Source organism: Mesoplodon densirostris, chromosome X (assembly GCF_025265405.1).
Source record: "Mesoplodon densirostris isolate mMesDen1 chromosome X, mMesDen1 primary haplotype, whole genome shotgun sequence".
NCBI lineage: Eukaryota > Metazoa > Chordata > Mammalia > Artiodactyla > Ziphiidae > Mesoplodon > Mesoplodon densirostris.
Genome location: NC_082681.1, coordinates 66,671,794 through 66,684,057, shown reverse-complemented (window position 1 = coordinate 66,684,057; position 12,264 = coordinate 66,671,794). Strand labels below are relative to the sequence as shown.

At 38.2% G+C, this 12,264-nt stretch overlaps 1 protein-coding gene across 2 annotated transcripts in view; it reads left to right on the top strand.

Moving 5' to 3' along the window:
* The window catches only part of APOOL (apolipoprotein O like), a 95,896-nt gene extending 83,931 nt beyond the window's left edge, over positions 1-11,965 (top strand). For both annotated transcript variants that reach the window (XM_060087317.1, XM_060087316.1), the window contains one exon: positions 11,408-11,965. In XM_060087317.1, the coding sequence (XP_059943300.1) occupies positions 11,408-11,496 (89 nt within the window). In that variant the 3' untranslated portion in view covers positions 11,497-11,965. The remainder of the gene's footprint in view (positions 1-11,407) is intronic.
* Positions 11,966-12,264: the final 299 nt, after the last annotated feature.

Sequence of the window (12,264 nt, the reverse complement as noted above, 5' to 3'; positions counted from 1 at the left end):
AATCATTTAATCAATTTATAGATGTGAGATTTTTAATCAGGTGGAGGAAAATGTGTCTTTCTGGATTCTACCAGTTTACAGGCTATAACGAGTCACATCTACATAGAAGAAATATCAGGTTTCCATTTCTTGTGCTCTCTACCTGTATCAGTCTTCTCTTCTACCATCAGTTTTATTTATTTTAGATACTAGGAGAACTTTCAGCATCAAATAGTAAAAATAACACAAGTTATATAATGCTAATATCTTTGCTAGTATTAGATACAGGCAATTAATACTTTGTGGGACCAAATAGTGACAATTATACTTCCTAGGCAAATACTACCATGGTTTTACTGTGATCAAAAAGAAAGTAACAGAGTGTTTAATACCATTTCAGTAGTGTATTCGCATAACTCACCAGTCACTTGTTTATGTAGGTTTGTTTATCTGTACCAAGTAAATGGTACTATGCATTAAGTTGTCTTATTACAAAGGAAATAGGACCAACTCAGAGGTAGAGAATTAGGGAATAATGAAAATATCTCCCTTTTACTGAGCAACTACTGTGGTGCAAAGAGCTGTTAGTATGTTATGTTATTAAATCCTCTCCCAAAAAGCAAAACAAACAAACAAAAATACTCTGGTATATATGTAATTATAATTGTTTTATGATAAAGAGACTGAGACTCAGGGAGCTTAAGTAACTTGCCCAAAATTATGGTTTATGAATAGAGTTGTGTTTATAGTCTAGATATTACTGACACCAAAGTCCCAGCTCTTTCCATTGCATATAGATTATCTAATTTAAAGCCAGAGTTTAGTCTCTAATTTCAGCCTCCTCCTCTCTTACTTAATCTTTATAAAAGCTGTCACTGAGTAACAAACCTGATTTGAGTTTTACTATTTCCTGTCACGTCTCCTTTCTAATCAAGATAAGTTATACAGTTTTTAGACTCTCTCTGAGTAATCCCCAGTTGATCGTATTCCCACAGGCATATAATATATCTGGTCATTTCTCTAAATGTCTGTCAACTCCAGAGATCTTTGTGGAGATGTTCCAGCTTCACAATGGGACCAAACCATCCCCAGCCAATGTCTTTTCTTCACACATCTGGATTCTGGAACATTTTGCCTGCCTGTCATGGGTAATGTGGTATATGAAAAGCATTCTAAGGAGACATTTAGAGGAGAGAGATACCCAGTACTATTCATCCTTATCATATAGTATTCAGAGTTGGTTATACTTGAGACCCTTGAGACTATTTCCACATTTCACATGCAATCCCAAAGGTCCAAGACACAGAAAACAGTAGTGATTATGAGTACAGGTTTTAGAATAGAACCTGGATCTGAATCCTAAATCCAACATTTACTAGTTTTATTGCCTGGGGCAAGTTATCTAATACCTCAAGCCTTGGTCTCCTCATCTGTAAAAGGAGGACAATAATAGTGTTTTTCTGACATGCTTGTTGTGAGGATTAAATGAGATATTGCATGTAAAGCAAAAAGTACAATGTCAAGCACATACTAAGTTCTCAGTAAGTGTTAGAAGATATCATTATCATTGGCCTAGAGTAATTAGCCATTTTGCCCAAAAACAAATTTATTGTCATTGAGCACACTTTGGGAGCACATTACTTAGCTAGGGAACCTAGCCATGGCCACCACTTCTCACCATACAGAATAGATTGGGTGTACTGTCCAACTATATATCATGGCTCTTAATATGAGTTTGGTTGTTCTCTATCATCCATATACATTTATGCCAATAACTTATTTTGGGAATCACAAATTCAGAGATTTGGTGACATGGACCTCTTCAAAATCTGATGAAAGCAGAATGAAATCTCTCACAGTCTCACAAGATTAATGTCCCTCTTAGAGGTTGGCAAACTATGGACCCTGTGGCAAATCTGGCTCATGGACTATTTTTGTACATTCCACAAATGGTTCCTATGTGATTAAAATAGTTTAAAAATCAATAGAAATATTTTATGACAAGTTAAAATTGTATGAAATTCAAATTCCAGTGTCCATAAATAAATGAAGTCTTATTGGAACACATCCCCACTCATTGTGTATTGTCTTGTCTGTGGCTGCTTTCACCCTAAAATGGCAGAGTTGAGTGGTTTTGATGGAGACCTTATGGTTTACAAAGTTGAAAATATTTACTTTGGCCCTGTGCAAACGAAGTTTGCTGATTTCTGTTTTAGAGGGATGATGTGTGCCATACCTACATGACTCATCTTCCCCTCTTGATATTTCCCAGATTATTTTATGGGTCATAACACTAAATAGTCAAACTCAAAACCCTGAAGGGCAAAACCAAATTTCCTACAGTCTTTCAGTGTGAGGGAGACAGAAACTCAGGCTGTCAATCAGAAGCTAGAGAGTATCATACCTGAGGAGGAGGGAGGAACCAGAGGTTGACTGTCTCTTACTATAACTGCAGCTCAGCTCAGTGCCTGATTGGAGTGAGATGATAAGTACTTCACCCTTCCTAAAGGAGGAAAAGGGTCCCCCCTCTGGCCAATGATATCATCTGGAGCTTCTTCAGTTCTTTTTTACACAGTGTCCACCATACAAATAAAATACTAGTCATGCAAAGAGGCAGGAAGATGTGACTAACAAAAGAGAAAAAATATAACAGCAGACCCACAGGTGATCTAAATATTGAAGTTAGCAAAAAAGCACTTTAACTATGACTAATATGTCAAATGGAAAACATGATGAACAAAATGGATAAAGATGGAGAATTTCACAGAAAGTTGAAATCTATTAAAAAATCAAGTGGATATTCTAGATGTGAAAAATACAGTACATGAAATTATGAACTCATTGGATGGGTTCAATAGCAGATCGTTTACAAAAAGAGGACAGAAATAATGAACTCAAATACAGGACAATAAAAAAAAAATAGCCAAACTGAAGTACAGAGAGAAAAAAGAATGGAAAGAATAGAACAGCATGTGAAATTACTTTGCAATGACTAATATCTTTTAGTGTTTCAGTTACTGAAAAGCTGAGCTATCATCCCAATTTTATACAAAAGAAACAAAAATAGAATCTCTAACATTCGTAACTTCACTCAGCAATTTATTAGTGATCTGTCCTATTTTTTTGGTACCTAACTTGCTTAAAATATAAATGAGATAAGGTGTGAACCAAATTATCAGTGAACAGATAACACCTAATGGCTATTTGAGATAATAATTCATTACTGTTTTATAACTTTAAATATCTTTATTCCTTTCCTGTTTGTATAACACCAGCTTTTTTTGAAGTCTACTAAAAAAAGAACTAAGCATAAATTGTTTTTTATTTATTATTAAATAAATAATTTATTATTGTTTTTATTATAAAGTATAAAGAAAATCATTACAACGATTAGGGGATTGAGATTCAAGAAGAGTTTTTATGATTGGTAATTCTTTAGGAGGACAGAGAGCCCTGGATCAAAAGGGATGAAGAAATTTCTAAGAGGAAAGATATAATCCTTAATTATTCAGAAAAGCATGAGATGACCCTTTAAAAACAAAAAAAGGCAGAAATCAAATGACCTAGGTTGAATGGCTCTAAACTAGAGGGATCCACATCACAATTTCTTGAGTTCTTTTTTCCTAAAACTCTCTCTAACAAGAATTATAAATCAGAATCTCCAGAGGTGAGGCCTCCAAGCAGGTGGATTGTAGGAAAAGCTCCACAGGGAATTCTCTATGCATATTCCTCTAGTTAATAATATCTGACATAAGCTATAGATAAACTAAAAATTTGAAGCCTTTCAACAAATTTTGAGAGGTGGAGCTCTAAAGGCAAAGGAGCCTTTCAAATTTAGGTGATCTGACCCTTTGACCAGATTTTGGACAAGAATATAAATTAAGGTAGTGAGTAGAAGTGTTAGAGAACTTAGTCAATTGGTGGACATTGTTAAGAAAATTAGACACATTCAGAGTTACACAAAATAATTATTTGTTTGATAAAAAAAAAACATTGATTAAACTATTTCGTAGTATACTTTTCACTTGTACTGAGCAAAGGCTTCCACCAGGTGGCAGTAAAGATGCATTTGGGAAAGAAGCAGACAGAACCACTAAGCTTAACCTTTTCTGTGTGCTACAGACCCCTTCTCAGAATGTTTTAAATGCATAAACTAAAATACATAGTAATGTATGAGCTTCCTTAATTGTGTTAATCAACAATATCTAACAACATATCTGATTAAGGCTATAATTTTGAAGTAGTAGTAAGTATAAATATTTCAAGATATCTGCAACTGCAGTGTGATTATCTGTGATTTCTATTAGTGACAAAGTCTAAGTACGTCAGTAGTATTGTGGTTTGTTGCCTGCATTCATTATCGAAGAAAACGTTCATCTTCAGTCAAAGGTTAATGAAAATAAAGACAAATTTCCCCCATTCAACTTCGTAGATCACATGAATTCTATCCACAGACCTCCCTCCCCCAAAGGGATCCCAGGTTAAAAATCTGTCTGTGGAGAACTGTATTAATGTCATAGATAGTGATTATTTAAGATCTGGCTGTTTTAAAAATATACTTAGTGGTGAAATTACATATAGGTCTATCCCAGTTTATAAAGCAGAAACTGTTTCTGAAAAGGTAGGTGTAAAATAAATAGCTATGTAAGTTTTTCCCCTTCATTTTCATCATAAAACTGGAAAGTAAATTCCTCTATGGAAAAAAGGTGTGTCTTCCAAATGTAAAAAAAAATCATTTCAAAATGAATCAGAGTTTGAAAAACATTTAAAATAAAAACAAGTTTGTAAAAAAATATTTTTAGTCTTATGTCACAAAGTAAATATAAAAATTGTTCTTACCTACTTACCATGAACCGGGTATTGTATGTACCACTTTGTGTGCATTATGTTGAATACTAAAAATAAATAGGGCTTCCCTGGTGGCGCAGTGGTTGAGAATCTGCCTGCTAATGCAGGGGACACGGGTTCGAGCCCTGGTCTGGGAGGATCCCACATGCCGCGGAGCAACTAGGCCCGTGAGCCACGACTACTGAGCCTGCGCGTCTGGAGCCTGTGCTCCGCAACAAGAGGCCGCGATAGTGAGAGGCCCGCGCACCGCAATGAAGAGTGGCCCCCGCTTGCCACAACTAGAGAAAGCCCTCACACAGAAATGAAGACGCAACACAGCAAAAATAAATTAATTAATTAATAAAAACTCCTACCCCCAACATCTTCTTAAAAAAAAATTTAAAAAATAAAAAAATAAAAATAAAAATAAATAATTAACATTGTTACTGCTCTAAACCCCATTTTACAGAAGAGCCAGGGTTGTTGTGTTTATTTCAGATTTTTCTTGTTTCTTGAGGTAGGATTGTATTGTTATAAACTTCCCCCTTAGAAGAGCTTTTGCTGCATCCCGTAGGTTTTGGGTCGTCATGTTTTCATTGTCATTTATTTCTAGGTAATTTTTTAATTTCCTTTTTAATTTCTTCAGTGATCTCTTGGTTGTTTAGTAGCATATTGTTTACCCTCCATTTGTATTTTTTACAGATTTTTTCCTGTAATTGATATCTAGTCTTATAGTGTTGTGGTTAGAAAAGATGCTTGATAAAATTTCAATTTTCTTAAATTTACCAAGGTTTGATTTGTGACCAAAGATGTAATCTATCCTGGAGAATGTTCCATGTTCACTTGAGAAGAAAGTGTATTCTGTTGTTTTTGGATGGAATGTCCTATAAATATCAATTAGGTCCATCTGGTCTGTTGTGTCATTTAAAGCTTGTGTTTCCTTATTTATTTTGGGTTTGAATGATGTCTGTCCATTGGTGTAAGTCGGGTGTTAAAGTTGCCTACTATTATTGTGTTACTGTTGATTTCCCCTTTTATGGCTGTTATCATTTGCCTTGTGTATTGAGGTGCTCCTATGTTGGGTGCATAGATATTTACAATTGTTATATCTTATTTTTGGATTGATCCTTTGATCATTATGTAGTGTCCTTCTTTGTCTATTCTAATAGTCTTTATTTTAAAGTCTATTTTGTCTGATATGAGAATTGCTACTCCAGCTTTCTTTTGATTTCCCTTTGCATGGAATATCTTTTGCCATCCCCTCACTTTCAGTCGGTGTGTGTCCCTAAGTCTGAAGTGGGTCTCTTGTAGACAGCATATATATGGGTCTTGTTTTTGTATCCATTCAGCCAGTCTGTATCTTTTGGTTGGAGCATTTAATCCATTTACATTTAAGGTAATTATTGATATGTATGTTCCTATTCCCATTTTCTTAATTGTTTTGGGTTTGTTATTATAGGTCTTGTCCTTCTCTTGTGTTTCCAGCCTAGAGAAGTTCCTTTAGCATTTGTTGTAAAGCTGGTTTGGTGGTGCTGAATTCTCTTTTGATTTCTCCATCAAATCTGAACGAGATCCTTGCTGAGTAGAGTAATCTTGGTTGTAGCTTCTTCCCTTTCATCACTTTAAATATGTCCTGCCACTGCCTTCTGGCCTGTAGCGTTTCTGCTGAAAGATCAGCTGTTAACCTTATGGGGATTCCCTTGTATGTTATTTGTTGCTTTTCCATTCCTGCTTTTAATATTTTTTCTTTGTGCTTAATTTTTGCTAGTTTGATTAATATGTGTCTTGGTGTGTTTCTCCTTGGGTTTATCCTGTATGGGACTCTTTGCACTCCCTGGACTTGATTGACTATTTCCCTTCCCATGTTGGGGAAGCTTCCAACTATAATCTCTTCAGATATTTTCTCAGAACTTTTCTTTTTTCCTTCTTCTTCTGGGATGCCTATAATTTGAATGTTGGTGTGCTTAATGTTGTCCCAGAGGTCTCTGAGACTGGCCTCCATTCTTTTCATTCTTTTTTCTTTATTCTGATACTCAGCAGTTATTTCCACCATTCTATCTTCCAACTCATCCGTTCTTCTGCCTCAGTTATTCTGCTATTGATTCCTTCTAGAGTATTTTTAATTACAGTTATTGTGTTGTTCATCACTGTTTGTTTGCTGTTTAGTTCTTCTAGGTCCTTGTTAAACATTCTTGTCTTTATTCTATTTCCAAGATTTTGGATCATCTTTACTATCATCATCTGAGTTCTTTTTCAGGTAGTTTGCCTATTTCCTCTTCATTTATTTGGTCTTGTGGGTTTTTATTTTGCTCTTTTGCCTGTAAGATATTTCTCTGTCTTCGCATTTTGTCTAATTTACAGTATTTGAAGTCTCCTTTCACTAGGCTGCAGGGTTGTAGTTCCTCTTGATTCTCTTCTCTGCCACTGGTGGTGGGGTTGGTCCAGTGTCTTGTGTAGGCTTCCTGATGGGAGGGACTGGTGCCTGCATTCTGGTGGTGGAGCTGGGTCTTTTCCCTCTGGTGAGCAGGGCCGTGTCAGATGGTGTGTTTTGGTGTGTCTGTGAGCTTAGTATGACTTTAGGTAGTCTGTGTGCTGACGGGTGGGTTTGTGTTCCTATCTTGTTTGTTGTTTGGTGTGAGGCATCCAGCACTGGGAGCTGCTGGCAGTTGGGTGGAGCTGGCCCTTAGATTCAGATAGAGGCCTCCATGAGAGCTCTAGGTGATTAATCTTCCCTGGGACTGGGAATTCTCTAGTGGTCCAGCATCCTCGACTCAGTGCTCCCACTCCAGAGCCTCAGGACTGACTTCTGGTCGAGGGACCAAGACCCCACAAGTCGCTCATCCCTGCGATAAAGGGGATTCAAAAAAAAAACAAAAAAGAAAAACACTAACAAAACCCCTGACAAATGGTAAAGAGTAAAATCAAACAAACAGAAACAGAAACAAGGAAACACACACACACACACACACACACACACACACGAAACAAAAACAGAGCCAGATAAATCAAATAGCAAGAGACCAGACAAACCAAAGAACCCAAGAACAAAATCAAAGAATTAAGAAGAAAGCTGACAAAAACTCAAAACCAAAAAACAAAACCAAAGCAGAGCGGCAACTGAAGGATGAAGCAGAGAAACAAAACAAACTGACAAAAATGATATTTAAAAAAGATAAAGGGGAAAGAAGGCAGAACAACAGAAAAGCAATGTAGAAACAGAACTATAAAAAATAATAAAATGGGAAACATATTAAAGTAAAAAAAAGGGACAAACAAAACCCCAGAGAAATGGTAAAAGGAAAATCAAACAAAAACAGAAACAAGGAAACACATACACATAAAAGAAACAAAAACAGAGCCAAATACAACAAAAAGCAAGAGAACAACCAGACAAATAGAAGAACTCAAAAATGAAATCAAACAATTAGGATTAAAACTAACAAAAACACATAACCTAAAAACAAAACCAAAGCAGTGTGCCAGCCAACTGAAGAATACAGCAAGGAAACAGAACAAACCGATAAAAATGATTTTAAAAAATAATAATAAGGACTTCCCTAGTGGCGCAGTTGTTGAGAGTCCACCTGCCAATGCAGGGGACACGGGTTCGTGCCCTGGTCCAGGAGGATCCCACATGCGGCTGGGCCCGTGAGCCATGGCCGCTGAGCCTGTGCGTCTGGAGCCTGTGCTCTGCAACAGGAGAGGCTACAACAGTGGGAGGCTCGCATACTGCAAAAAAGAAAATAATAATAATAATAAATAATAATAATAAAATAGAAAGGGAAAAAATAGGACAACAGAAAAGCAAAGTAGAAATCGAAATATATTTTAAAAAGAAAAACACATTAAAGAAAAAGAGGAAAAGAAGGGAAAATAACACAACAGAAAAGCAAAGTATAAATAGAAATATATTAAAAAATAAAAATATGTTATAAAACACAGAGATCCCAAAACACTAAAAAAAAAGAAACAACAAACAAAAACAGAAAAAGAAACAAAAAATATCTAGAACCAACAACAGAAGGAATCAAAACATAATAAAAATTAATAGTAATAATTATGTTTCCCTGGGGTCTCCACAGTAATTGTCCTTGCACACGGTGTGAACCACAGCCCAAGAGCCTCTCCTCTGCCTTTGGGCTGGTCTCTGGACCTGCTGTGGGCCCTGTGGGTACCACTCTGACTCTGATCTGGCCCAATTCCTGTGTGCACTTGCCCCCAAATTCCACAGCTGCCAGAGCTAGACCATTTTCAGTTGTGGGAACACTCACTGTCTACTCAGATATTCCATAGATGCAGAGTCTACCTAGCTGATTGCAAGGATTTAATCTGCAGTTTGTACAGCTAATGGAAAGATTTTCAGTCTTCTTCCTTAATCACCCCATCCCTGAGTTTCAGCTTTGGTTTTATCCCCACCTCTATGTGTGGTCCACCCACAGATGTCTTGTCCTGAGGCTGCCTTGGAGCTCTTGGGTCAGCCCCGGGAGGACCAGGCACAGAGGTGGTATGACTGCTTGGATCACAGGAGCCCTGGTGGTGCCAGGTGCACAGGGAAGCCAGCGGCTACAGGCAAAAGAGATGGCCCTAGTGAGGGCCTTTTCTGGCACCCAGCATAAGATGTATGAGGGCCAGCCCGGGCCAGGGTTTTTCTGGCACCCGGCAGCAGGTGAGGGCCAGCCCTGAGAGGGCTTTTTTTTTTTATTACTCTGCAGCCAGTGTGTGAGGGCCAGCTCTAAGGGGGCTTTTTTTTTTTGCTCAGCAGCCAGTGCACAGGAGCCATCCCTGAGCAGGCTTCTTTTATTGTCATTGTCAGGCACTGGCATGTGGGGAGAGAGAGGCTACAATAGTGGCTCCTCCCCTTGCGTGTGACTCAGCAGTAGTGCCCTGCTTCCATGGTAGTCTGGTCTTCCTGCATAGGCATTCCCTGCTGTGGATTTCCTCCCTCCTGTCTCCTCAGTCCGTCTCTGCACAGCCAACAGCAGTTCTCGCTCTGGGCCTGTTCTCCAATCCCCACGCACCAATTCCCAGCCCCCTTGGACACCTGTGAGCACATGTCCTAGTCTGGGGTACATAGGGCCATGGTATGGACCATCTGTATTTCTTACTCTGTCCTGTCTGCCACAGATTGGCTGTGTCACCCTCTTCCGACAGCCTCAAATGCGTCCCCTCTGTCCCAATTGATTTCCCCGTCAGAGGGGGTTTCCCCAAATTCAGGAATCTCTCTGCTTCAGCTCCCCAACCCCAGGGTGCTGGTCCCATCCCGCCTCCTCTCTCCGCCTCCCTTCTTTTTCCATCCTACCCAGTTATGAAGGGATCTTTATAGTCCTTTCGTCCAAGGTCTTCTGCTAGTTTTCAGCTGGTGTTCTGTGAGAATTGTTCCATCTATAGATGTAGTCCTGCTGCACCCGTGGAGAGAGATGAACTCCACATCCACCTACTCCACCACCATCTTGAATCTCCTCTCCTAATGTTCTTAACATCAAAAAGTTGGAGTATCCAAAGGGCTCATTTCTTGGACCTCTTTTCTGATATTCTGGAAGACTTCATATGGTCTCATAGTTGTAAATGCCATATATAGGCTAGGAACGTAAAATTAATAAACCAGCACAGGCTACTCCTGTGCTGAACTCTACATTCACATTTCTAACTGCTTACTCAATATTTGTATTCAGATGTCTAGTTAGCAATTCAAATGTAGCACATCCAAAACTTAACACTTCATTTGCCTCCTCCCAAACATGGTTCTACACTTTCCCCTATCTCAGTAAATGTCAACTCCACTCTTCTAGTTTCTCAAGTTAGAGTCTCAGTCACACAACATATTGAGTCCATTTAGGAAATCTTGTCCATTCTACCTTAAGAAGTTATCCAGAATCCAATACCTTTTCACCACCTCCACTGCTACTGCCCTAATAAAAGCCATCAGCATCTCCCTCCTGGGGTACTGCAATAGCTTCCTAACTGCTCTCCCTACTTCCATGCTTGTTTCCCTATACTCTCTTCTCCCCATAGCCAAGAGTAATCTTTTAAAAAACATAATATATTGTCACTCCTCTGCTCAAAACTGTCCAGAGACTTCTCATCTCTTAGAATAAGGAGAAAAACTTTGCCATGGCCCTATGTGGCCTGACCTTCCATTGTTTTCTGATCATGCCTCCTACCACTCTCATTGCACCCACCATCAGCATATCTTGCTGATTCTCTTCTAGCCATATTTATGGCTCCTCAGACATGCCTAAGTTCTATTACACTTGCTGCCTGCTCTTCCTGTAAGGCATTTCCCTCAGATATCTACAGGGCTCACACCTTCACCTCCTTCAGTTCTTTGCTCAAATATAGAAGGCTTTCCCTGGCCACCCTATTTAAAACTGAAAATCACCCAAGCACTCCATATGCCCCTCCTTCCTGATTTTTTTTTTTTTTTTGCATAGCACTTACACCTGCTGATATGTCATTTAGTTTATTGTCCCTCTCACCCAACTTGAATTTAGGTCCATGTTGAGAGCCATTTTTATCTGTTTTGTTCACTGATGTGTGCCCTGTATCAACAGGAAATTTGTTAAATGAATGACTAATATTTTTCATTTTAATACTTTATCAGGTGCTACACAGTTTATGCCTGACCCCAAGCTCATGGATCACGGGCAGTCCCATCCAGAAGATGTAGATATGTACAGCACTAGAAGCTGAAATAGTCTGCATAGAGAACTACAAGATGTGTGAAGTTGCGAATAACGATGAAAAAAATCATGTAATGGGTAACTGTGATGCATGGAGTATAATTTAAACCAAGTTTTTCCCTTATATCTTCTAATGTACAGCTAGACAAATCACATAAGTGATTAAAACTCAAATTGAATACAATCCGAACAATACTAAATGATCGATGAGGAGGCAGAGGTAGAAGTATTAGGATGCATTTGGTGATTTTTAAGGGTATTTATAAAAAAATAAAAATAAATATATGAACACTGATGAGGCTAAAATCTGAAAAAATATGTGTGTGTATATAATTATATATACATATGCACATGTATATTTGCTTTAGCTTTTATGAATTAATGTCAGCTAAATTAGAATTGTGTGTGGAAGGATGTGTTCCCTCCCCCTCTGTTTTTCATTTCCCAGAGCTGGAATAAAATATCCATATTTTATGACACTTGGGCTTGGCTTTGTCTCTGTTTTATTTATGTTAACTCCTCTTAAATATCCCAAAATACCTCTAACTATTTGAGAGGAACATATGCTACATGGGACCCCCAATGCTGCTTAGCATTCCTTCTACTGGTTCCTGGGTGGTTTCCTATTCTGTTTTCCAGGAGAGGCATTACAGACCTTTTATTCTCAAGCCTCCTATACCTGCCAACGATGACTGTGTCTCCTATGACATAGAGAAAAAAATAAGTTACTACACGTAGTTTTTCCCAACTTCTTCCCGTCTACCTTCAAGACTTACCT